We start from the raw sequence: 26,075 nt of genomic DNA, 5'->3' as shown, positions 1-26,075 counted from the left end.
TAACTCGGTTAATTTTGAAGCTATAGTATCCTACAAAAAGCATTTCATAGATAATTTCAAGAGCTGTAAGATCGTTTGCATATAAAACCTTTTGAGCCCTTCTTTTTTTAAAGGCGAAGGATCGAAGGGCTCGAGACAGGTCGTTTTTTCATAAACAAAGCAAAATATTTGTTGAAAAAAAAGCTACATTATTGTTGTCATCATTTTTTACGTATATTTCATAGTTTCAGAGGTATTATATAAATAAGGCAATTTTTTTTGAATAATGAAAAATACGTTTCAGGGTCGTATGAAGGTCTTTTTGAGTACTACAAAAAACTCCAGGAGCATTATACACGTAAAATTAATCCTTTTTCCGTTATTTGACGTGGGATACATCGATTCGAGTATTTCCCCAAAACTACACTAATCATATTTCACTTTGTATAGGACGTACAACACTTTTTAAAAAACGATTTTCTTTGTTTTATTTATAAGTTACATTTTGGTTCATTACACTTTTTTAAATAAAATGCGTAGTTTTTGAGTTATTCGTGAAAAATACTTTGAAAAAGTATTTTTTTTTTCACTCAAAATTCCAAGTTTTCAATCGTGAATACCTAAAAACTATTGATTTCTCGAAAAAATTCTTCGAATATTTTTTGCTCAAAATTTAATTCTCTATCGATTATTTGTTGAAAAAAAAATTCCACTCCCGAGAAGGGGTGTCAACCCCCAACAGGGTGGAAGCGTCAATTGGCGCTATGTCACTAATGTTCATTGACCTTTTCTCTAAGTATCTGCCAAATTTCAAGTCGATCGGTTCAGTTTCAAAGAATTCAGAGGTGAAAAGCTTCAATGACTGTACTATTACTACATTTATTAGAAATGTTTGGCAAAAACTATCACAACAGATAAAAATTAGGCAATTATTTTTCACTGTTTAGTTACACTGGAGAATAACAGCAACAACAACTTTTTAAATAATGGGCACAAAAAAAATGTTAAATAGGAAAAATATTCAGAATTAAGGGATCTTTATCGTGACATATTAAAAAATGTATGTTACTGGAAAATTTGTTTGAAGCGCCGCGACGCCTAGCGTCGTAAAGATAATTTCTTCAAGTAAAAATACTTTATTTTTCTCAGCCGTTTCCCAGAAAAACTCATTTCTCCAGTTAAACCGATCACCCTGTACACCTGCATCGACGCGATATTTACTAAACAGGTACTCTGGCCCTGAAACAAAATCAGCCGCGTCCAGCTCTCCGCCCCGATCTAAACCCCATCGAGGCGCCTCTGGCCTGCCGCGGTCGCGGACGTCCGTTATGATGGCGGCAGCGAGACGGGATCCGTCAGGCAAAAATAAAGGAAACACCCCAAACGGGACGTTGGAAAAGCGCAACGGACATAACTCCACGATCCAGTTCGGTCGCGGTAATGCTGGGAATCCAACGATAAAGGATAAGCTCCGGTGGGTTTTCTCTATCGCGGGCTATTTCGAGATTTTATTAGCCGGCCGATAATTGTCGCGGATCGGTAAAAAATCGCAGGCGGAAGCGTTGATGGGCAATCACGGCCAGCGTCTATAATTTCGTGGACGTTAAGTTGAGGAAATATCATTAGGGTAATGGAGTCGAGATCTCTTTACGAGCAGCGCCGAAGGGGAGATAGATCGGACTTGTTTTTAATATTTTTTATCGCTACCGGCGTTTGTCGAAAGACGAGGCAGACTGAATTAGACTAAACAGTGTGTCTTAGTTCTTTCGTACAATATCTGGATACTAGTTTTAGGAAAATTGGCATTGTCAATTGTCAATCAATTCTGCTACGTTTAATATATAAGGTGTTTTCTAAGTACGTGCAGAAAACCCCTTAGCTATTGTTAAATGACTAAATACAGTCTGTTTGATTATAAAAGCACTGAGCTATAATAGTCCAGGGATATGAGGAAAATAAATGACCTGGTGGTGACTGTTCAGTAGCCAAGGATTTGTAAAGTTTTTCATAAAATTTGGGTGAATTTTAGTTTAATATATGCAAAACCCGCACACCATCAGGTGAGGCTTTTTAATAATTGACAATAAAAGGTCTAAAATAACCCAAAATATCACTTTTTTGCCTACCAGACAAAAGAGCATAATTTTTATTATTAGCCCAGTCATTATAGACATGAAAGAGCCTGTTTCGGGAAAAAAATACTATTAGAAGTTTCTCTGCCGAATATTGTTCGGAAACCTGTTATAAATAAAATATCAAAAAATCAACTCGAGGCTAGTTGGGAAACTTTGTTTTAACAGTGGTCAAAGTTATGGAAAAGTGGTTNTTTTTTTATAAAAATATGCATAGAGACCCCTCTATCTCCACCACTGGAACTAATATGCGATGATTTTCTGTGTCAAATTATTTGCCCTTAAATACTAAGTCTTTCGCCGCAACATGATGATTTTTTTTGTCAGCGGTTATTTAGTTAAAAAATAAATAAATAAAACAAAAATAAAATTGAACGCCCTGTATCTCAGAAACGAAGCGTTTTAGGACCCATATATATATATAGGAACTTTTAGACTCAAAATGAGGTCTTCTACTGATTCCTGAAGTCCTGCTATTTAAATGTGAGACACCCTGTATATAAGGTGTTTTCTAAGTACGTGCAGAAAACCCCTTAGCTAATTGCTAAATTACTAAATACAGTCTGTTTGATTATAAAAGCCCCGAGCTATAATAGTCCAGGGATATGAGGAAATTAAATGACCTGGTGGTGACTGTTGAGTAGCCAAGGATTTGTAGTTTTTCATAAAATTTGGGTGAATTTTAGTATAATATGTGCAAAACCCGCATACCATCAGGTGAGGCTTTTTAATAATTAACAATAAAAGGTCTAAAGACTCTAAAATAACCCAAAATATCACTTTTTTGCCTACCAGACAAAAGAGCATAATTTCTATTATTAGCCCAGTCATTATAGGCATGAAAGAACCTGTTTCGGGAAAAAATACTATTAGAAGTTTCTCTGCCGAATATTGTTCGGAAACCTGTTATAAATAAACTATCAAAAAATCAGCTCGAGGCTAGTTGGGAAACTTTGTTTTAACAGTGGTCAAAGTTATGGAAAAGTGGTTTTTTGACTCACGTAAAAAAGCTATTATTCATAGCAAAAAAAAGTTTATACAAAAAAGGTAGGTATAAATAAGCCTATAAAATGAAAAAAGTCCGATTAAATTCCGATAATTTGTTTATGCACAAGAGCTCAAAAATGGTCGAAAATTGCCGTTTTCTTCAATTGCTAATAATTAATGCAATTTTCATTGCAGACATTCAGGATTTTTGAGGCTTTTTACACCCTTAAAAAGTAAAAATTTCAGCTCGAAAGCTTCATTGGTTTGGCGTTGGCGGAATTTGTTATCTAAGAAGATGCTATTTTCAATTCATTTTTCCCAAGCTCACAGGCGTTGTAGGGTTTTGATCATTAGTTGTTTTTGTACCTAAACAGTTGTATTGACATAGGCATTTACTGAGAATTTAGTTTTTCAAATTTAAATTGTTTAAAACTGACTTTGAAAAAATGTTAAAATTAATATAATTTTACTCCCTATAAGCTGTCTGTGAGTCACTTTTCGCTCAAAATAATGGTTTTCCCTGCAAAGTGAAAAAACTGTTTTCCTCACTTATTTGTTTAAATAGAAAAGTTAGCTAATAAAAGTTTTTGACTCACGAGATGAAAGATGTCTTGTATTATGTTCCTTTAGACAATTTTACAATAATCTCGCGGATAGGACTTTATTTATTTATTAAAAAATTTAATTCGCTTGGTCTATACCTACTTATCGAGGGCGTCAACACAGGAACTCGTAACTAACATTTTTGTCTAAAAGGATGTTTTGTCTAAAAACAGTTTCTTTTAATTATTTTGTGTCAAAGAATATTAATGTTATTTATTTTGTACTCAAATTATGCAATATTTTTAACTTTGGTCGATTGTAATAAGAACAAAGGAGTTTATTTGCTCTCCTATAAAATTGTCACTTTTTCACTTACGAGGTCCTGCGTTGACGCCCTCGTTAATCTGTATTTTATATTTCACGATTTTCTGGCAGAATTTAACAAGCAATCTAGCGCGCCTCGAATCAGCAGATATTTGGCAACACTGTGAGAAATTATTCACTTCGTGACCAGCAACTGGTGCGCAAATATTTGTCTTTAAATGTGGACGATAGAAAATTACATTCGAAATATTATATTAATTGAAAAAAAACCATACCTCAATCAGGGATCGAACCCAGAACCTTTAGATTAGTATCACAACGCGTAACGCTTTCAGCCACAAGACCACGTTTATTTAGTTTCGATAACCTAGCTTATATAATTAACGTTGTGCCTCTTGTGATATAAACAATAATTATAATGAATATATTAGCAGACGGCTGGATACCAGTAACAATATTATTGGCATATTTTGAAGAATTATCAAAAGCAATAAAAAATAAATTGTTGCATATTTAAAAAAGACCTATTTATCTCTCAGTTTAGAGAAAGTATACCTAGTGCTGTAAACTACATATTTTCCATAGTAATGATTTATACATTCGTGAAAAAACTATTTTCCTCACTTATTTGTTTAAATAGAAAAGTTTGCTAATAAAAGTTTTTGAATCACGAGATGAGAGATGTCTTGTATTACGTTCCTTTAGACAATAAATTTTACAATAATCTCGCGGATGGGACTTTTTTCGAGTTTCTCTTTTATTTTCGCTAATTTTCCTGGTGTATTAATAAAATTTGTATTTCCTTGCTTTACACATGTTCAGGTCAAATAGAATCTACATTTATAATATTTACAAGCTGGCTGGTATACGTATTCAAATTTTTAAGTTTGGCAAATTAATTATGAAACACGTACACTTCAAGTGAAGCGACGTCGAGTGAACCGCTTTAGACCAACAGACGTGTGTTTCAGGAGACTTGACAGACCTCCAGACGGCACTGGCGCGGTTCTTAGCCGCCGCCCGTGTCTATCTGAAGTACCCCCTAGATCCGCGGTGGATGCTTCAGCTGCTAACCGACATCGAAAACGCCTGGATGAAATTCACCCTGACTAGGGAGGAGGAGATGTGGTTGGCGGAGAAGTTCACGGCGATGCAAGGTATTAGAATTTTTTTTAAATGCAGTGCCTGAACCTGGAACACCACACATTTTAATACAGATTGAAGAAGGTCAAGTAAAACATTGCGGTTTACACGACTAAGGAAATTCTGTGCAATGAATGTGCAATCTTGGGAACAAACAGGCGTAGGTAACTTCTCTTTTTTACAAAAAGAGTGAATTCCCGAGCGGCTTTTGCCTGACCCTGGGACAATTTGTTTTTAACGCTGTTTTGCGCGTCCTACTTTGTTAGGTGTAAAGTCCAACTTAATTTCAACTTTTTGAAATTTCTCTTTTTCGATACGTTTCTTTGGATTAATTAGAACCTATTTCTACGATATTAACTTCTAAAATTAACGTTTAATAATTAAACAATTGTGCAAAGTTTGCCTGAAGTTGAGCCGTACTTAATTAATTAATAAATAAAAAACTCAAAAACTCGAAATAGGCATTTCTTTTATTATAAGAGGAAGAAATTTTAATTTTTTTATTAAGTCGATTTCATATTAATGTATGGAATGTTATGCTAGGTTCAAAAATATTGCTGCCATAGTTCTTTAACTGGTGAATGGTATAACAATTTTTTGAGAGATCAGTTACAAGAGTATTTGGAAGAATTAACAGTTAATGAGTATGTCCATATTATTTTCCAATAAGACGGTGCATCAAATAAACATAAATTATTTGAATGCTACATTTGAGGACCGCTATATTGATACAAGAGGACCCATGCATTGGTCACCACGATTCCCAGATATTAATCCATTGGATTTTTTTCTCTGGAGTTGGAAGTTTCTCTGGAAAACATCAGTTGAAAGACATAATTAGAACCGCAATAAATAATATTCCACATAACGTTAAATTAAATCTAGTTAGAAGTGTAATCGAAGATGTGAATTATGTATTGAAATAAATAGACAACAGTTTGAACACTTTGAACAGTACTTTTCTTTCTTCTCTTCTCCTCTATATATCTAATGGTATGTGCAAGTTGTCAACGTCCTCGTGGCGACATGTCGGCATTTAAAGCAAACCATCGACCCGATCTATTATCGTGTAAAAATTCGATTAGAAAATCAATTAAAATTGGATCGTGCAAAACGGGAAAGTCTTGTTCCTATTGTTGGATCTTAATTGGCCGCCATATAAGGCCGGATGAAATCCAATCAATATAAAAACTAGAAGTGGCAAGGTCGTCAAACGTCCTTGGACAATTTGCCTTACTCATCCAATCTCGAAATGTATGTTATTATTTGATTACACGCGTAATACCTGTCGGGGAACATGTACCGGACCTAATTATGTTGCCTTGTATAACTTAAGGGTTTAAAGTCTTTGATGATGTTAACCTCTTTGAGAAGAGCCTTTGATGTGTGTTGCGTAATAATTCCAGGTCAATCACTTATTAAAAAAAAAACGTGAAACTTCTAAGAGGCACAATCACAGAATACCTCCAACAACTAATTCTATGGCAAAGCCAAAGTCACACTTTCTAATAAGTTTTCACAGTGTCAGGTGAATCCAATCAGCAGTAATGAAGATAATGAAGACGACAGTCTTTGGACATTTACTGTCGGTCATAAAGCAAAAACAAATTCTAAAGTAATAAGCTAATATGCATATAAATTCTATGAAAGTATCTAAAAAATACTTTACTGCCTTGGAGAAATCATATTTATATTGCGTACTAATTCGGTAATAAAGACAAAATGAAAGGCTTGGTAAATGAGGATGATTTTACGATCAACTACAAAGGTGAACGTTTAAAAAAATGATAATTTACTGGCACTTTTTCGATGCCCGCTTGAGTTCAGTTGAATTTTTTATTGGCGGACAGCTGTTTAATGAATTTAATTTTCAATGTGGCGGTCATAAAATGCTAATTGTTCTGTACAGTTTCAGGGTACTAAAATTTGGATATAAACTATAGTAAACTTGAATGGTTTCAAACAGCATTCCAATTCTGTTGATTATATACAGGGTGTCCCACGGTGACGAAACATTAGACATATTTCAGAGATTATTTCGATTTTATGTTTGAAAATTTGGACAATAGTGTTTTCTCATGCTCTTCTCAACTGAAAGTTGACGTCATCTTCGTTATTTTAGATGAAACACCCTGTGTATTATTGCAATTTTGGATTCTACGTCAATTTTTAGGTGAACTTTCATAAAGGTTTCCTATTCTTAAAGTTAACCGTTTTTGATATATTTAATTTTTTTTCAAAAGAAAATTAAAAAAGCGCTGCTTAATTTAAAAAGATGTGTATTTTACAATAATAAAGTTAGAGCGATAAAATTTATAGGGGACATAGCTAAAACTCTAAGCTTTCCTGCCATAATTTCAAAATGACTTAGTTTCATACAGGGTGGTAGAAATTTAATGCCGAATTTAGTCAACTTTAAACCATCTTAACTTATTTGTTTTAAATGGTACACCCTGTATGTTTTTGCGCAACCTGATGAACAACTTTATTCTCTTTATCTTGTATATGTGTACCAGGTGATTACACTTGCTTTTTTCAAAAACGTGCAAACTATTGATGTGGCACCGAATTATTCCAAATAATGCATTGCCAGAACCGTTAAATCCTATATTAGATGAGGAACTAATTGAATACAATTTTTAGTAGTAATTATCTTAATTTAATTTACAGATATTCGAGATGGACGGATGTAGAAAGTAAATTTGTGATAACTGCTGCGTTTTTTTCTGTGATTATGATTCCGTGTTCCCAGGACATACTGCGTCACCTCGTTTTGAATTACCCAGAGAACTACATCAGGAACTGTACCGAAATAAGTAACTGTAACGGTTTTAATCGCCTACGAATTTCGACAATGGTGGGAAAATGTTGTGAATGACGATGAAATGGTGTTCTGTAACATCTAAAATATGGGTAAGTACTTTATGAAAACGATAACATTAATATTTTGTGGTAATAAAGCATGTTTGATAATTAAACAGAAGAAAAAATATGGAATCTGTATAAAAAGTTTTTAAAAGGAGTCTACAGATTTATTCCTATGTTGTTCCATAAGCAACGTTATCAACAAAAGGCTGACTAATTGATAATTATAACGCAGATGTACTTCGTGATCTAATTGTGCAAATTACTGATATTTAGCGCAAATGCTTAAAAATATAAACAATGTTAAAGACAGGTTGAGTGCTGCCTTCAATATTGTATAAAATAATTGTTCTGCATTAGAATATTAAACAAAATATATTTTCTTCTTAGTATACAGGGTGTGTTAGGATTAATTGTCTAAACTTCAAAAGCTTTAGAACTAAAGTGCAATTTCTTCTGCACTAAAGGCTAATGTTCCCGGGCCAAAGGCCAATGCTGCCAGGGTCAAAAGGCAAGCTCTGAGCCAAAGGCTAATGTTCTAAGACAAAAAGTCAGCGACTCCTAGTATTAAAGAATATTGACTTGTGTTCTCCACCTTTGACATCTGGTCATTGATCTTGTCCTTTTAAAGTATTTTCAAGATATATGATTCTTCGGTTTCGAAGTATTTCCAGGTATTTTGACGTTTCTGAGGTATTTCGAGGTTTTTTAGATATGTCCAAAGGTTTCTGGAAAGTAGACCAGGAAATATAGGGGTAGGTATGCATGCATAATTCTTCGGTCAGGCTGATTTTCTGTGAGCAGGTAGTAAAAATAGTATAGAATAATATGTACCGGATCCGCTCGCTGAAAAAGACGGGCGACATTGTTTAAAAGTTGATCAAACATGCCGTTTTAGTAGAAACTCGAGTTTTTCGACTGTAACTTTTTTTCTGACGGTTCTACAGAGAAATGGTAAAATATTTTTTTGTTCGACTTTAAAAGATCTACAAAATCAAGACAATCATTTTATTTTGATTGTAACATTAGTTTTCATGCTAACGACTTCTACCATCACTCAATTTAAAGGTCTTTTCAAGAACTTTAATAGGTGTTATATAAGTTTTCCTCGAAAAACCTTTAATTTTTCCGCTACAGGACGTTTCGATTATAGCTAGCTATCTTCGAAATCGACTTCAACTTCTGGAAGTCATAACTCGGGTTCTATACCACCTACAAAAATAAAAAAGCAATCTCTTTGCTATTTAATTACCTTCATTTTTGCTTATGATCATTTTTTTTGAGAAAACTTGTAGTTTTTGAGATATTCGCGAAAAATGGCTCAATAACAAGCATTTTTGGGCTAAAAACGAACATGTTTAGGCGCAAATAACTCAAAAATTATTGACTGTACAAATTTTTTTTGCGTAGAATTCGTCCCTCTATCGAATCGTGAGGTTATTTTTAATAAAAAAATTCCCAGTTTATATTTCACGTCAATCCATTCCATCTAAAAATATTGGAAGCCAAAATGATTCAGTGACTGGACTAACACTGTTTTTACTATCTGCTCACGAATAATCAGCCTGACCGAAGAATTATGCATGAAATGGTAATTTTCGGGCTAGATGATTTCCTAATCTAAAGGTGTTATGGTTATATGGTTCTTTAAAAAACAGGACTTTATTAATGTCATAACTTGAACCCGTATAAACGTTTTAAGTGGGTACCTTTTTTTGTCCACAGCAGTATATATACCTAAGTATTTCGGAGAATTGTGAAGTTTTCCAAGTAGTTTCCAGTTTTTGATATATTTTGGCAGTGTTTTGAATCATTTTAATGTATTTGACGTATTTATAATAGATTCCAAAGCCTTTTTGATAGAATGTTTTCCAATTCCGTGTTTGTGCACGTATTCTGTAGCGTAGCTGTACTGATGCTTTTTTATATGTTATTTAGGAACTATTTTGATGCATGGTGATGCATTCTAAGACTGTTTTGATATATTTTGTTTTATTTTCATTCTTCCAAAGTCTCGAAGCAGCAAACGAATTTACAGAATACCTAGTGGCGTCTGATTTGAGTTATAGAAATTCTCGATATCCCCGCTGGTCTGCCTCTGCATCGAACATCTCCATCAGATATTTTAAAAAATGTAAAATTCCGTTTCAGTTTTAGTGCCCTGCATCTTAAAAAGTAAAGTATTTAGTGACATTTCCTCTTAACTCTTTTTCTCTTGTTTTGAAAACTCGAATTCAAATGTTGAGCCAAGTCGACTATTCCTGAAACGTCCTGTATTTGAAGCTTCTTATAGAATGCAGTAATTACACCATTCTCTGGCAGTGTCTACGTCTACCTACTCGTTATGTTTTTATTTTCCAATTAAACAGAAATATTTATCTCGAAGATACCCTCCCGAGGTTTTTTCCAACAAAACATGCATTACAGGATTCAACGAACTACGTATCCCATCGCTCATCCCATTAGCTTTCTAAACACGCGGAAGCACCCCAACGGCAACGCCAGATCGCCCGTTTCGATTAAAAAGAAACGGCCGTCCTCGGGTCGCAGCGCGTATACCGATTTACATGTAGATATGTTATAATTGAGATTTTAGTTTACATGTATGCACGGGACCTGTGGGAAGTTCGCTTTCGAACGGCGTATATGCATGTCTTTAATATGCAAATACCACATCGCATACGCATATCAATTTGTGGACGAATCACCGGCGGCCGTGGAAATAGAAAATGCTTGATTTGTTGGGGCCATTACCTGTAATAAGTCTTACTGGAATTATCGTGTCGTGTAACAGGTGTATACGCTCGGTACGATCGGTCTTGCGATGGTCGAGTGTAATTTAAAAGTCCAAAGTGTTAGAAAATTGAGTTTTTTAAACGTAAATTGACGTTCTGATATTTTTAAACTGATATTTAGCTCAAAGATTAACAGAGGAAAGATCGCTAGCGCTCCGACTGCGCCTAATGTGGCGCCATCTGTAGTTTCGGATTTATTAGTCGTTTTTGCCGATAAAAAGGAAAAGTGGCCTTCAAAAAATGACTGAAAGTTGTCTAATTCGTAGCTCTTGGTTTTTATGGTTGTTTCTATCTATATTTCCAATAACTTATTATATTTTTGTTTTCTTTTATTTTTCGCAATATGAAATCATAAATCGCAATTTGTTTTAGCTTTGAAATTATTAGTAGACAGTTTATTGCACTTTATAAGGGGGGAGGGTATTTAGAATGATTATATCAAAAAATTAACTCGAAAGAAGTGACGTTAAGTTGGCAAATTGTAAATAAGTGGCAAAATTACGTGTTTTTTCACTTTTTTTTTCTGTTCTCGCGAATCTCTAGGCGCTCTTTGAGTATTTTTTTTTTTTTGTTTTGTGGGCTTTTATTTTCTCTACTTTTTGGGGCCTCTATAGTCATTTTTCACTAATTTGTTAACTGTAAAATAAAGGTCGAACGCGAAAAAATCGGTTTTCAAAAATTGCGTATTATTATTTCAAAAACCGATGGATGTTGATGAAATTTTTGGAAAAGACGGTCAATAATATGACCTACATGTGTGCTAAACGCTGATTCAATTGGCCGTGAAATTAATGCTCTAGCTATTTATTTTGTTAATTCATTTCATTTGTTTTCTTTTGCAAATAGGTAATTGTTTAATTACTATACGTTAATTTTAGTAGTTAATGTTGTAGACGTAGGTTCTAATTGATCCAAAGAAACGTATCGAAAAGGAAAAATTTTAAACAGTTGAAATTAAGTATAGCTTTTTACAATTAACAAAGTAGGATGTGCAAAACAACGCTATAAACAAATTGTCCCAGGGTCAGGCAAAAGCCGCTTGGGAATTCGCTCTTTTTGCATTAAATAGAGCTTACTTTTATGGTAATTTTAAAAAAAGAGAAATCACCTACGTCTCTTTGTTCTTAAGATAACTTTTTTATATAACGTTAATTATTAATTAACTATCGGACGTATCGGACCAGGATTTTAGAGACAATTAAAGAAAAGGTTAAACTTCTATTTCCAAAAAGTTTCACATTGATACTTAATGCAATAAACGCGCTAGCAGCAGTAAAAGTTAACGTTAATGAACTGTCTGCACGCAGGAGAAGGAGCGCAGGGCCCGCGCACGCGCGTGAGCGCCGCCCTCGTCGCGCGCGAGATTTTTGACTTTGACGTTTCAAATTTGGTTAAAAAATCTCCCGAGTGCTGACATCTGAAAAATTGTCTGTTGCTTCCTCTGGTGTCTCGGATAGTTATTGTGAAATCAGGGTTATTCCGAACTAACAAATAGTGTTTACAGTTTTTTCCCAAATCATACTGAGTTTTATCAAATTGTACCGTCAAAACCTTCAAATGTAGTAGTCTACTATAAATTTTGCAATCGTAAATTGAAAACTGAGACAACGGTTTATTGAAAATTTGTTTTGGCCAGGCCAGGGAAACATTCTTTTACTGCGAGATTTACTTATTTTATAGAGACATAAAGAGGAGACTATTATTTTTCTCTTGTGACTGACAACTCCAGAGACAACACTGCTAAGTAAATAACTCGAAAAGAAATGGGAACATAGCCCAGTTAAAATGCTCTTTGAGTTCTAAGTAAATAGAATAAAGAAACAGGCTAGAGAACAGGGCGCGAAATTTAAATGGTCATGGAAATACAAGTATTTCATCGCGAAAAAATTTTGTCTGTGCTATAAATTGAAGAGAAGTACTATCGTACGTTTTCAAACTGAATTATACGAATTTAATACAATAGTAGGCTATTAACTCTCTAAAATCTACCTCACAAGTATGGTTTGCTGGTTTGGCAAACGAGACCGAGCCTAATGAACTTCAATTCTGGAAAAAAAAAACCAAACCGCAGTTAACTGCTATTTTTATAATCACTTATTCTGTCTTTACAAATTGAAAAGTAAATATCAAGTATTTTCTTTGGCATTATGATTGCTAATCGCGATAAAATAATAACCAATCGCCTTGTCGCGTTTTTACGCTACCCTCAAACAAGAAGTTTACCTAACGTCAATACCTTACGTTTTCCCTCTATGAAGAAACTGTAAAAACATTACTGACATATTAGGAAGAATTCAGTAATCGCACATGGGCCATCTGTGGAGCGGTAGGCGTATTAGCGCACTTATTTCCTGTCTGTTTTGATTTGTCACTTGACTGCATTTGTAGGTTAAAGAACCGAAGTGTAAAAAAAATAATCACAAAGAACAATAAAAATGAAGTGAATCAATGCGGCAGTGCATTGATATTCGGTCCCCGGACGTGGTGATTATGATTTCGCGGACGCGCCGCTTCTAATTGAATATTAAACGTAAGTTTAATTATGCAACGTGCTATATCTGACTGCCTTGAACTGGGCACCTTTGTTTACCCGTTTAAATAAACACCGATACAGATTCGTAAACAACAACCAGTACGCCGTTAGGTTTTCAGATGTGACACATATCTCTGACATGCTCTTGAAAATCGGAGGGAATGGAAATTCTCGTCTCGAGGAAGATTATTTTGGCCCTCATAATCCTAGCTGCGATATCTTTTTACATTACTTTCATATTCAACTCGTGTGTGGTGTCTAGCATCTCCAAAGCAATACCAAAAGTAAGTACTCGATGAAATAAACTTGAGTTTGTTTTATATTTCCTGTCCGAAAATGTTTTAGTGGCATATTCACCCGGTGGTGGCAAACGATGTACCAGTGGTACATTACTCGACATCGGTTCGTGTGGTGTCCTTGTTGGAAGGCAACGAAACTGACATATCGCCAAAATATAAATTCTTTAGGGAACAGGGTTTGAGACCGGAACGGCAGCTACCAAGTGCTTTAATCATAGGTAAGATCGTGTTTCTTTGTTATATCAGTGTCTTATCAGACTCTATAGGTGTTAAGAAAGGCGGAACTCGAGCCCTCCTGGAATTCATACGGATCCACCCCGACGTCCGCGCTGCCGGCAACGAGGTACACTTCTTCGACAAGAACTACATGAGAGGTTTCCAATGGTACAGGAACCACATGCCCGCCACCCTAGAAGGTCAACTGACCATAGAGAAGACCCCTTCGTACTTTATAACCAAAGAGGCGCCCCGACGGGTGCAGCTTATGAATCCCTCCACTAAACTGTTAGTAGTAGTTAGAGATCCCGTCACTAGAGCCATATCCGACTACGCTCAAGCCATTTCCAAGAAATACGACATGAAACCCTTCGAGCAGCTAGTTTTCGTGAACGGGTCCATCGGGAGTATCATCGACACGTCCTGGGGGCCCGTCAAGCTCGGCATCTACTCGAGGTACTTGGCTAGGTGGCTGAAATTCTTTCCTTTGTCGCAGCTGTTATTCGTAAGCGGCGAGAGACTCGTTTTAGACCCGGCTATCGAGCTGAAAAGAGTACAAGACTTCTTAGGACTGAAGCGAGTGGTGACCGAGAAGCATTTCTACTTCAACTCCACCAAGGGCTTCCCTTGTTTGTTCAAGAGCGAGGGGCACAGCGCACCGCACTGTCTAGGTAAGACCAAGGGACGTAGCCACCCCTACGTCAATCCGGTAGTCTTGCAGCGTCTTAGGAACTTTTATAGGCCGTTCAACAACCACTTTTACCAGATGACCGGCATCAATTTCGGTTGGGCTTAGGGACTTAATTTTGTGGCCGGCGTCGCCACTTTTATAATTATCGTTTGTGAAAAAAACAGTCAATTTTTATATAACTATATACCTCTAGAATACAAAGAATACACAGAGAGCTTTAATCCGTACAGTAGGGTTCGTAGGTAAGCAACACGTTCTAGTCGGTTAATATTTTCCAAATTGCGTACAAACGCGAACGAGATTTACGATTTCTCAAAATCTACGGGTTTCGATTAGAAAGAATTCTGTTTAGTATTTACAACGTATAAATTAAATTTAAAAGTCTAGCTGCAATAAAATGAAACGAGATGTCTTAAAATATTACTCGATTAGAATCGTTTAGATAACGTAGATTTAGAAGTGCTTTGGGACTTAATTTTGTTTTCCGTTTGTTACTTTATTGGTTGATAGTTTGTTACTAACTTTAAGTAGGTACCATGAGACTAAATCGATTGTGTTCATTTTCACGGATATCCCACTAATACTACCATTTTGTACCTAGTTTCGCCGTCAGTTCTTCAACATCGAGAAATTTCATCGTATATTCGAGAATTTTACTTAATATTTTGCTGTTAACTTGTTACGAATTTATTTTTATATTTTTATGTCAGTTAATTAATGCTATCTCTATAATTTATAGTTTATGACCCAACTTATTGCGTAAATATCTAGTTATATACATCGATTTGATAAAAATATGCTAATTAAACAAAAAAAATTGGATTTAAATTCAAAACTGTAAAAAAAATTTAATGGGGAAACTAGGTGCTCTACGACATATTTTGCCTAATAAATTGTTTTCCTTTGTCTCTGATATGTCTCTCCTAAGCCATATCTTTGTGAAAATAATCTTGTTTTATTAACAACAATAAGTATCTTATCAACTATTTACAAAAGGTTTAAGATATTCTGTCTAGTGTCATTATCTAATCTCCAGTATTGTTTTCGTACGTTATTTATAGACGTACTTTGTTTTTTTTTTATTTCATTCCTTGATAAAAGATAATCGACCGGGTCTTTCGGAAAATATTTTTCCTAATTCCTCAGCTGAAATATTTTTGTATTACGTTATCGTTCTCTTTAAGGGGGGATACCACATTAAGAGGCTGATTTTCAGGTGGTTCTCATGATTTTTTTTATTGAGACAAATTGATTAGAATTTGATCAAACTTTGACATTATTTTTTACATTTACAAATTTTTTCAAGTCATTTGTGTTGCAAATGCCGAAGCAACGGGCTGTTGTCCACCGAAGATCGCAATTTTGATCTGGAAGCAAAACGGGTTGTTTTTTTGCATTATTTCATGTTTTCTAAGAATATGAACCTCATTGCGGGTAAAAATTGTGAAAATTGAAGCTTTGATACATGTTTGAAAAAAATGTATCGATTTTAACCATTTTTTTTCATTTATTTTGAATAAAAAACACCCTTAAAATTATGATATCATCCCAATTGTTGGTTTATGTCCTTTGTAATTTCATAAAGAAACGCACTTCAATTTTCATAACGATCGGTTCATAACTAAAAAAAATGTTTTGAGAAAAGCGCGATTGAAGATTTCCAAAAATTTGAAATTTGAGAAAATTATGAATAATTAAGAGTTATTTCCGATCAATTAGCAATTGCAGCACCATATAACAGTCCCTCTTCCTCATAGGCATCATTCTGAGCTTGCAGCTGTTCTTTTCTTGCTTAAGAGGGCTCTGTAGCAAATAGCCAACCAGCGATACATTTTTATAGATTTTATTACAGTTTGTATAAATTTGAATGCTTGTACAAATAACAGAGACTTTCCCCCATTCTAATGCAGATTTTCTATAAAATGGTCTTAGTTTGAAACTCAAATTACTTTTTGATGTAAAGAAATTTGTAATTTGCGGCTTTTGAGCAAGCGACATCGTAAATTACAAATTTCTTTGCACCAAAAAGTAATTTGAATTTCAAACAAACTCCAGTTTATAGAAAATCTGCGTTATAATGGGAGAAAGTCTACGTTATATGTGCATGCATTCATATTTATACAAACTGTGTAATAAAATCTAGAAAAATGTATTGCTGGTTGGCTATTTGCTATAGAGCCCTCTTAGTAAGTACATACTAGAGTATCTGAACGAGCATTTGGCCTTACATGTTGTGGACCCGAGCACTGACCTGATGGGCGTTCGGTTTTAGGTACTAACATTTTATGCAAAAAAAAAAAACAATTTTTTGAACCTCCTAGTGCGGTTTCCCCCATTATTCAACGATAACCCGTTCGTGTCTCTTTGTTTATGAATTATGAAAGGGGTAACGATACGTCAGGGAAAAAAACAACTCATCTCAAAGATCCGGTTGAGGAACAGGTACAAATTTGTGAAACCATTGAAGCTCACCTATAATCTCATATTCCGTCTTTGGTGTTCGTTTTTTACTTTTATATTATTTATGTGTGTTATAATATAGTTGTAAGTGTTTTTATACGATTTTGTTACATTTTATAAAAAACCAAAGCTAACTGTTACCAAATGAAAACATCCTTTGTTGCCTCTTTTTTTTGTTAAGTTTTAGTGCTTGTTAGATATTTTATATTAAGATGTTGAAAATAATAAATTAATACATGGGTCATGGTTATATTCAAACTTTATTTAATAATTACAAACTGTTGAATTTGTACTTAATTTAACTAAAAATTTCAGGCCAGGATAAGGATTTGTATGCAAATAAAACACAATTTGAGTGAATCGATTGTTTTTATTTATGTCCGAAAATGTAACGGTATATAAAACTATAAAATTGGAAGCCGCGTGTTGGAAAACCTATAAAACGAAATGTTGCCCTCTGAGCATATTGCGTATATCGAAGGAGTCGCATGGTTATGGTGCTGGCTCCTTAAAATCGAGTCCTCGCTAAAAATAAAAAAAAAATGGATCAATACTACTTCAGATTTGATTTTCTTCAGTCAAATAATTGATTTGGACTTACCAAATGTATAGATTGAAATCGTAATCGCACCTACTTTTATTACTTGGCAAAAATATGCAATATTGAGGCGCTACGTCATCCGTAACAACGGAATCGTACTCTCTAGGTGCGGTTTCACGTAACTTTTCAAATATATTTAAAATGTACTGTGACTGTGTAACGTTCCTATTACTTGCACCTGGTTGACCCTTCAACTGGTCGGTTTCTGGATTTATTTTAATTTTCTTGGGATTAAATTCATTTTCCGCTTCCAATACTCGTTTTCTATGACGTTCGTCACTTTTTATTTCACTGTTTGTAGAGTTATTTGTAATTGGATCTTGTTTTTTGGTCGTTTTCGATAATCGTCTTCGCAACTCTGAATATCTAAGCAATCTGTATCCAAGAAGCGCTAGCTTCTTGTACACCCTGTATTTGACTGCATCGCACTCGCAATGTTTCAGTAATAAATCGTAACCTTCTTGTACACTTAGTGGCACTCCGTCGATCGTAACTTCCAGCCTATTCTGCGATTTCTTCCAATTAAGTTATAAATTAACGCATAGATCTTGTTACTTACGGTTTCCATCAAAAACAGTGCTTCTTCGGGGTACAGGTATGTGCCGTTCTTATCTTGATACCCGAAATTGTTTAGACTTTTCACCGTTCTTGTCACCTTGGCCAGTTTATCTTCGGATGACCATGTAGCGAGAGACCTAGCACACCTTGAAAAGTAATTTAGGGGTTTTTACGTGAGCGGATCTGAAAGAACGACATAAGTACCTTCGGTCTGCCCGTTCATAACTTAAAATATTTTCCAAGTTGGCCTGGGTCTTTTCTATAAATTCGGATTCTTCTTGTGTGGAAGACTTAAGAAATAACTTGGAACCGGATACATCGATTTTAACAATGGGATTTCTGTGGTGGTTTATCAATTTTTTTGCTCTAAAAAGGCAATATCTGTAGCTAGTAGTATCTAATAAATAAAAAGATGTGTACAAACTGTCCATAGAGTGATCAGGTAGGTGTATTCGTATTCCCCAATTTCAATGCATCAAATTTTTGTTTGAAAAAAAATTATTTTAGGTTAAGTTTCTAAGTTCAATTCACAGATTCTACATCTCTGGTTCAATTCATACCATGATCTATAGATTGCTCCTTTGTTTGGTATTCTATGTTGTTTCTGTACTGTTTATCACTGAACTCTATATTCACCTCTGTATAGAGTTCGGTGCTTTTAATTTGTAACCTAACCTCTTTTTAAATAAACTCAACATAACCTTATTTTTTCACACGAGTTGTATCTATATCTAATCATTTTATGGTAAAGATGGTAAAAAGTAAAGGGATACTAGCCGAAAAATCTGCAAGTTCCAAGAAAGTTAAGAAAAAATTTAGCAAGAACAGTTCCTTCAGCGGTGTCGAGTCGAAGAAATCTCCAATAAAAAGGAGAAAATCTATTGCCGCAGTACTTCCCACACCCTTGAAAAAGAAAAAAGAGGAAAACGTGAACGAATGGACAGTCAGTGAAAGTGGTACTAAAGATACTTTGGTTGAGAGAAAACAACTAGTAATAACCCATTTGACAGATGATGTGAAAAAAAAGACGTCTTCGTTAAAAACTCCGAAAATCAAAAAGAAACCCTCCGACTCTCTTGTTTCTGTGAGTGAGAAAAAGGAGAAACTCTCCGACTCTATTGTTTCTGTGAGTAAGAAAAAGAAATCGGCCAAAAAATCCTTAAATTTAACTAAACAAAAAGTTTCAAATGTGGAAAAGAACACCGTCAAAGTGCAAGACAATTCAATTGGCGATAATGAAATTGACTCGGAGCAGAAGTTTGGCATTGAAGCTAAAAATATTGCCAAAGCGGTAGAAACTATTATAAAACTTCGTAGAGAAAATCCTAAGATACAGAATCAACTGTTTGATGATCCTATCGAGATATACCTGCAGGTGTGCTGTCACAAGGTGCCCCGAGGTCCTTCTAGAATAATCAGAATACCACTACCTAATTCGCTATTAACCCCAGACGATGAGGTGTGCCTTATTGTCCCTGAAGTGAAAGGCGTTAAAAACATAGAACATGAAAAACACATCGAACACTACGAAAACCTACTTCGAACAAAAGGAGTCGAGAATATCAAGAAAATTATGACATTCCATCAGCTTCGAACTGAACATGAAACGTTTGAACAAATGTTGAGGCTCGTAGATCTGTACGACGCATTTTTAGTTGACGGTAGAATAAGCGGAAAAGTGGTAAAAAAGTGTGGGAAAATATTTTATAAAAAACGTAAGGTACCCACATCGGTGAAATTGCAAGCTACAAAATTAAAGGAACATATCGATAAAGCGTTATCGAAAGCATTCTTCCTTCTGCATCTGAAAGGCGATAGCTACAGCGTTCAATTCGGTCACGATAAAATGGAAACTCAGGACCTCGTGGATAACGTATTCGCTACGATCGAATGTTTAAACAAAGAATTTCCAGGGGGATTCGAAAACATCAAGGGGTTACACATTTCTGCTGCGAGAGCTACGTCTATCCCCATATACTCGTCATTCAGTAAGTATAGCAGCGTTAAAAGCATTTTCTATTTTATTTACGAGATACATTTTAGAGATTCCGAAAGAAGTGGTACTACCAAATATAAAATCCAAGAAACCGAAAGCTTACAAGACATACAAAGGTGAGTTAACGACGTTACCGAACGCCGAAGTCACAGTGAAACCAACGGGACAGGTGATCGTGAGAAGGACAATGGAAGAGGACGATGCGGGTGAGGGGAATAACGCTGAGAACGGGAGCAAGAAGAAGGAAGGTAAAGGCAAGAAAACTAAGAAACGGAAGCGGAGTAAAGATGTATCCATAGAAGTTAGTGAGAATGGTGAAGGAAGTAATGTTGAAGTTGAAAGCAAGAAAAGTGAAGGTAAAAGCAAGAAAGCTAAGAAACGGAAGCAGATTGAAAAAGTTTCTGTAGAAGTTAGTGAGAATGGCGACATAAGTGATGTTGAAGTTGAGAGCAAGAAAAGTGAATGTAAAAGCAAGAATGCTAAGAAACGGAAGCAGATTGAAAAAGTTTCTGTAGGAGCTAGTGGTAATGTTGAAGAAAATTCTGAAGCAAATTTTAATGGAAATGTTAAAAGGGTGAAAAAAATAAAAGTAAATGGAGTGAATTCTAATGTGGAAAAACGGAGGAAGCAAGAAGTCGATAACAAGAAAGATGTAAAACTTGAAACAAAGGTGAAGAAATCAAAAGGAGTTGTAGATGTAAAAAAGAAAGGAAAGAAAAACAAGAAGGTTAAGAATCAACCTTAGACTTTTAAAAATTTGTTTGACATAATTTAAAATAAATAATTTAAAATAAAAAGTGATTTTATTTCATATCCAGTATATTTAAAATAAATATTTCGTAAATACAAATATTTTATTTCTACTTAAGCTCTATAGTCCACCAAATCACACTTGGAGAAAAAAAAAATTGTTACTTGGACTTTAATAAGTGGAAATGGTAAAAGGGCTTATAATAAACCTAAAAAAAATTAATGCGTGAGCAGGGGAGGGGGAGGGTTGATTTGGGGGGTTGAAAAGTTGTGAAAAATTGTATCATTGGGATTTCTGGCGAAAGTTGACTTCAAACAAAAAAGTATCCGATGCAAAAGTTGTAGATCATGCAAAAATCTACAACTTTTCCAGAGGTCAATTTTTGAAGATAACCTAAAAATTTCTGAGAAAAACGTGAAAAACAGTTTTTGTTCTGATTTTTCGTCTTTTATTTCTCATTTCAGCAAAAATAATTTAATTTTGACGAAACTTGGTGAAAGTATACCTTTCTGTCTTAAATAACCACACATTTTTTTAGATAAAAAAATCAAGAAGTTTCCGAGATATTCATTTTTTCCGGTCTGAAAACCCTTTTTTTCAAAGAAAAATTCTACTTAGAAAAATCATCGTTTGTTTTGACATATACTTTTTGGTGAAATAAAAAAATTGTAATCACAGTTCGAAAACATGCTCAAAAATGCAAAAAAAAAATAAAAAATGGCTTGCAATAATGAATTTTTTAATAATTCTTGATAATTTGTTTAAATTAAAAAAATTCGAAAACTGATTAGACCATTCAATTCTACGGAAAAAAATACAAAAAAAAACTGTCTCATTGTTTGACCTAAAACTTTATTTTTGTATTAACTGCAAAGTCTACTGTTGACGCAAAACCCGAAAGCCCGAAATTTTGCAAAATCGACATGTCTTCGAGGGGCATCAGATTAATTTTTTTAAATAAGTCGCTGCTATTTTTATGATAAAATCTAGTCATTTTTAATTCTGAATTAGATGATATTACTATTGTAATCGCTTAAAAAGGTTTTTAGTTATCATTTAAAATTTTTCCTGAGTACGGCTCTTAACAATTTTGCAAAATTTCAGGTTTTCCGGATATCTCCGGAACTACTAGAAATTTTAACTTTTTTTTTGACTTTTTTTTAAATTTAAACAAATTATCAACAATTACTGAAAAATTGCTTGCTGCAAGTCATTTTTAATTTTTTTATATTTTTGAGCATGTTTTTTGAACTGTGATTACAGATTTTTTTATTTCACCAAAAAGTATGTCAAACTGAAAAAATGATCACTAGCAGAACTCTCTGTACGATGATTTTTTAAGTAGAATTTTTCTTTGAAACAAAAGTATTTCAGACCGGAAAAAATGAATATCTCGGAAGCTTCTTGATTTTTTATTTAAAAAAATTTGTGGTTATTTAAAACACAAAAAGGTATACTTTCACCAAGTTTCGTCAAAATTAAATTATTTTTGCCGAAATGAGAAATAAAAAACGAAAAATCAGAAAAAAACCTGTTTTTCGCATTTTTCACGGAAATTTTGAGGTTATTTTAAAAAGTGACCTCCACAAAAGTTGTAGATTTTTGCATTATCTACAACTGTTGTATGGAATACTTTTTTGTTTGACATCAATTTTTGCCAGAAATCCCAATGATACAATTTTTTACAACTTTTGAACCCCCGAAATCAATCCCCCGTCACACCTGCTCACGCATTTATTTATTTTTTTTTGTTTATTATAAGCTCCTTTACCATTTCCACTTATAAAAGTCTAGGTAACTATTTTCTTTTTTTTTTTCCCTCTAAATGATTTATTTTGATCGGTCTACTAAGATGACATTTGTCTTGCTTACAGAAGTCTTAAAATTTATATGAGCATTTGCGCTACATTTTTGTTGAGCAATTAATCTGATGTAGACTATTTCTTCATCAAAAATCCGACTACGTAGAATTTTTTAGAATCAGATTACTTACGAAATTTAGTGTGGTCTGGTGTAAACAAGACATAAACCCCACATCAAAATTAACGCACCATCAAAAAGGGGCCAATCTGATTTTCTTGTCACAAATTTTTTGTCTCAATTTTTTTTTATTACTAAGTTTTTAAATTTTTACGATAAAATCTTTGCGCTTTAATGTAACTGTTATTTTAGTTAACAACAAATATATACATGTGAATCGAGAAACAAATAAATCAAAACCTACGCCTACAGGGTGCTACAAATTATGGGAACAAAAAAACAACTGATAACTGAAATTTCACTAAGTTTCTGTTAAAGTTAAAAATTAAAAAAAGTTCATCAAAATCAGATCAGCCGTTCAGCCTCGAAATCGGGGCTAATTCTTAGGGGTGAGTTAATTTTCATAGGATGTGTAGTAGGGTCACTGCGCCTGTTTTCAACCATTTAATAGATTTTTTAACTTAAGCCTTAATAACTTCATAAAAAATTCAACTACAAATCTGATAAATCGTTATTCTAAAATCACTAAATTTAAACAATTTTGTTTTTAATCTGAAAAAATAATTGGAAACTCATTTTCGACCACCTCTTGTACTCGATAATGTTAATTGAAAACACGTTGATAATTTTAATCGAAGTCATTCGTACTTTAATTAAAGGAGAATCGCAAAGCTGAAAGTAAAGTAAAATAAGGTTTTTTCAAAGAATGTTTTCGCAATATAGAATAAACGCCATTTTACTTTGTTTTTTTGTGACTTAATATTAATTTTGAGTTTTCGGAAGACATTTACAACAAAAACAACATATTTCAGTAGATTGAGAAAAAATAATGACTGAATTGAACACTCGTACAAAATCTGTTACTCGAAAAGGATCTATTTTTCCACCAACTAGTTAGGAATTATAAAAAGAAATCAAGGAATTCGAAATCTGGAAATATGGTTCCAAATAGCGAAAAGAAGATATCTGATCATAAGTAAATAAACAGAGAGAGAGAACTTGAAGCTTGTTGCCCGCTTCTTGACCAGCTGGTCAAAATCTTGTCAGAAGCATTTATCGAATACGTTTTACTCGACCACTCGATTTTAAGAAAAAAATTATCAATATGTAGTTTAAAAGTGCATTTATCCAAATGATAATTTTTAAGAATAGTTTCCACTTTTTGAACCAAGGTTCGCTTCAAACGTTTTAACGGTTTTGACTGCCACTATAGACGTTTGTGCAACGTGCCGACTTTAAATTTTAGAAGTATATTAATAAAACTATAAGGAGGGGAAAAGATAGTCCAAAACAGGGAAACCGAGAAGAAAATAATATTTATTCGTGCTTTTCTATTTCTGCTAGAGTTTTACAAAACCAGTCGACATCTGATAACGATCAGATGACAGGCACAGTGACGCTATCTTTTATCGATTATGCGAATATAAAATCAATTATTGTCTATGCCTCTAAAATGGAAAGAATTAGATATTTAGAAGTTGATATTTTATACTGCGGTAAGATAGTATGGCAGAATATAACTGTCGCTATTATTTAGTCTAGTAAATAATGCTTAAGCCTCAGAATAAAAATAATACTAAAGTGAGGAAGCGTATTAAGCTGCACGGATATGAGAAATGGTGATTTCTATCATGTAAAAAGTAATCACAAAATGTCTTCAGCTCGTTTATCATTATAATTATTCCTGAAAATCGCGAAACCTGCCCAAAAATTCGATAAAAATATACAATGCTGATTATCATTCTAGATATTTTCGAGTTTCCAGTACCGTGATATGACACATTTCAGTACAAAATAGTTTGATTCTTACAAGTCGAAATGCTCTGGTAACAGTTATTTGATTTGTCACCAGCTGCGGGGGCTTTTAACACCAGTTCTAAACCCTGGTATTCTTTCAACCTCTTAACATCGCTGTCCTTCCTCAAACGGGTATTAGGCAATTTCCTGATGCGCTCCACTTGGCAATCCATGACTTCCAGTTCTTCACAGCAAATTTTGAGCAGGTTGTTATATGTCAACTTCCACTTGGGTATTTCAATTTCGATGAAATCCGGATCAGTCGAGCCGTGAATCTTCACTTTAAGTACGAGATCTAAAATTTTTATAAGCTTTAATATGTGGAAGTTCACGTCAACGATCAATTATACCATCGTTTTGTGTGGTAGGTAGAGAAGTGGTAGGCATGCTTGAAAGATCTGTGTGTTTAGGCCTTAATCTAGGTCCAATGTCTACCTGACCGTTCAATGGGGGATTTTTTATATAGTTGGGGATGAATTTTATGCTGAGCTCGTCCTGCTGTACGCCAAGCTGTTCTAAAGTGCCTGGATAAGCGCAGAGATCGCTGGGGGTTTCGCCTTTAAAGGATTTTATTTGCTTGTTTGCTCCATGGTCGATTAGGATCTTCGTGATCTCTTCGTTACCTCGTTTACAAGCCCAGTGCAGAGCGGTCCTTAAAAATTTACGTTAGTTAAAAAGTGAGGTTACCTCATGAACTTACCAGCCGTTCACGGGGTTTTGGGAGTTTACGTTCACGTTTTGAGTTAAAAGCGTTTGAACTGCTTCTGTGTCGCCTAGACAAGCTGCTTCTCGGAGTTTTTCTTCTAATATACTTGCCATTTTATGTTAACATCCATGTATTTACATTTTGAATGGCCAGTATAGTGAATTGGGTCTTTTTTCTTTTTTGCTTTTAATGTTGGTAGTGTTAGTGTTGGTGGTAGTGCTAAACCAATGAGGATCTCCAATACGGAGTGTCGACACTACATATTCTCCAGGGTGGTCCAGGAACCTTTATTAATTGAAAATGCCTATTATGTTTGTTATTGCATTAATTTATATTTTGCAGTATTATTGTATTATTCACCAGTTCCTAGCGGGCAGCCGACCAGAGCACACGTGTTTTGTGAAAGTGTAGTGCAAGGAGCAATTTCTACCTGCCTTTATTAAGGCTACCTGGAAAGAATCCCTTTCTTTCCTTTTAATCACCGACCTAATCCCCGGCTTAAGCATAGACGCCGTCGGCATCTTTGTTACAGCACCTGTGCCGGGGTTATGCCCAGGTAAGTTTTTACTTATTTATCAGTTATTTGCATTACTTTAGAATACATTTCTTTAAAATTGCGACCCCCGACAAACAATATACCAGACAGACAAATACACCAAAAGACACGTACGCCCCCGTGAGGGGGCATCCCCACACGACTAACACTTACACACCTTCCC

At 34.5% G+C, this 26,075-nt stretch overlaps 4 protein-coding genes across 5 annotated transcripts; 2 read left to right on the top strand and 2 right to left on the bottom strand.

Moving 5' to 3' along the window:
• Positions 1–13,184: 13,184 nt before the first annotated feature.
• On the top strand, positions 13,185–16,418 carry LOC108906923 (heparan sulfate glucosamine 3-O-sulfotransferase 3B1). The gene is made up of 3 exons (XM_018710366.1): positions 13,185–13,585; positions 13,647–13,818; positions 13,867–16,418. Exons 1-3 carry the CDS (start codon positions 13,463–13,465, stop codon positions 14,610–14,612), a joined length of 1,041 nt encoding a protein of 346 aa, XP_018565882.1. The 5' UTR covers positions 13,185–13,462; the 3' UTR covers positions 14,613–16,418.
• A 905-nt stretch (positions 16,419–17,323) lies between these two features.
• LOC108906924 (tRNA-splicing endonuclease subunit Sen54) lies at positions 17,324–18,652 on the bottom strand. 2 transcript variants are annotated; one of them, XM_018710367.2, is made up of 5 exons: positions 18,547–18,652; positions 18,331–18,492; positions 18,128–18,272; positions 17,569–18,083; positions 17,324–17,492 (listed from the first exon to the last, which is right to left on the bottom strand). In XM_018710367.2, exons 1-5 carry the CDS (start codon positions 18,555–18,557, stop codon positions 17,372–17,374), a joined length of 954 nt encoding a protein of 317 aa, XP_018565883.1. In that variant the 5' UTR covers positions 18,558–18,652; the 3' UTR covers positions 17,324–17,371. The 2 variants fall into 2 exon arrangements, with proteins under 2 accessions (XP_018565883.1, XP_018565884.1); XM_018710368.2 differs by having other exon boundaries at positions 17,569–18,074.
• A 151-nt stretch (positions 18,653–18,803) lies between these two features.
• LOC108906921 (ribosomal L1 domain-containing protein 1-like) lies at positions 18,804–21,092 on the top strand. The gene is made up of 2 exons (XM_018710364.2): positions 18,804–20,114; positions 20,170–21,092. The coding sequence occupies exons 1-2, from the start codon at positions 18,869–18,871 to the stop codon at positions 20,865–20,867; spliced, it is 1,944 nt and encodes a 647-aa protein (XP_018565880.1). The 5' UTR covers positions 18,804–18,868; the 3' UTR covers positions 20,868–21,092.
• Positions 21,093–23,962: 2,870 nt separating this feature from the next.
• Positions 23,963–25,508, bottom strand: LOC108906925 (ankyrin repeat domain-containing protein 40). Its single transcript, XM_018710369.2, has 3 exons — positions 25,351–25,508; positions 25,001–25,302; positions 23,963–24,945 (listed from the first exon to the last, which is right to left on the bottom strand). Exons 1-3 carry the CDS (start codon positions 25,467–25,469, stop codon positions 24,638–24,640), a joined length of 729 nt encoding a protein of 242 aa, XP_018565885.1. The 5' UTR covers positions 25,470–25,508; the 3' UTR covers positions 23,963–24,637.
• Between the last annotated feature and the right edge of the window lie 567 nt (positions 25,509–26,075).

This window comes from Anoplophora glabripennis, unplaced genomic scaffold (assembly GCF_000390285.2).
Source record: "Anoplophora glabripennis isolate ALB-LARVAE unplaced genomic scaffold, Agla_2.0 scaffold354, whole genome shotgun sequence".
Classification (NCBI taxonomy): domain Eukaryota; kingdom Metazoa; phylum Arthropoda; class Insecta; order Coleoptera; family Cerambycidae; genus Anoplophora; species Anoplophora glabripennis.
This window is presented reverse-complemented; position numbering and strand designations above follow the sequence as displayed.

Bases quoted from the DNA above. Each gene is read 5' to 3' on its own strand.
- LOC108906925 (XM_018710369.2), bottom strand. From the start codon at position 25,469: ATGGCAAGTATATTAGAAGAAAAACTCCGAGAAGCAGCTTGTCTAGGC. The intron at 25,303-25,350 runs GTAAGTTCATGA...TAAATTTTTAAG, and splicing joins CAAAACCCCGTGAACGGCTG to GACCGCTCTGCACTGGGCTT. The intron at 24,946-25,000 runs GTATAATTGATC...TAAAAATTTTAG, and splicing joins ACCTACCACACAAAACGATG to ATCTCGTACTTAAAGTGAAG.
- LOC108906923 (XM_018710366.1), top strand. From the start codon at position 13,463: ATGGAAATTCTCGTCTCGAGGAAGATTATTTTGGCCCTCATAATCCTA. The intron at 13,586-13,646 runs GTAAGTACTCGA...AAAATGTTTTAG, and splicing joins TCTCCAAAGCAATACCAAAA to TGGCATATTCACCCGGTGGT. The intron at 13,819-13,866 runs GTAAGATCGTGT...CAGACTCTATAG, and splicing joins ACCAAGTGCTTTAATCATAG to GTGTTAAGAAAGGCGGAACT.
- LOC108906924 (XM_018710367.2), bottom strand. The intron at 18,273-18,330 runs GTACTTATGTCG...TTACTTTTCAAG, and splicing joins TATGAACGGGCAGACCGAAG to GTGTGCTAGGTCTCTCGCTA. The intron at 18,084-18,127 runs GTAAGTAACAAG...CTTAATTGGAAG, and splicing joins CACTGTTTTTGATGGAAACC to AAATCGCAGAATAGGCTGGA.
- LOC108906921 (XM_018710364.2), top strand. From the start codon at position 18,869: ATGGTAAAGATGGTAAAAAGTAAAGGGATACTAGCCGAAAAATCTGCA. The intron at 20,115-20,169 runs GTAAGTATAGCA...GATACATTTTAG, and splicing joins CCCCATATACTCGTCATTCA to AGATTCCGAAAGAAGTGGTA.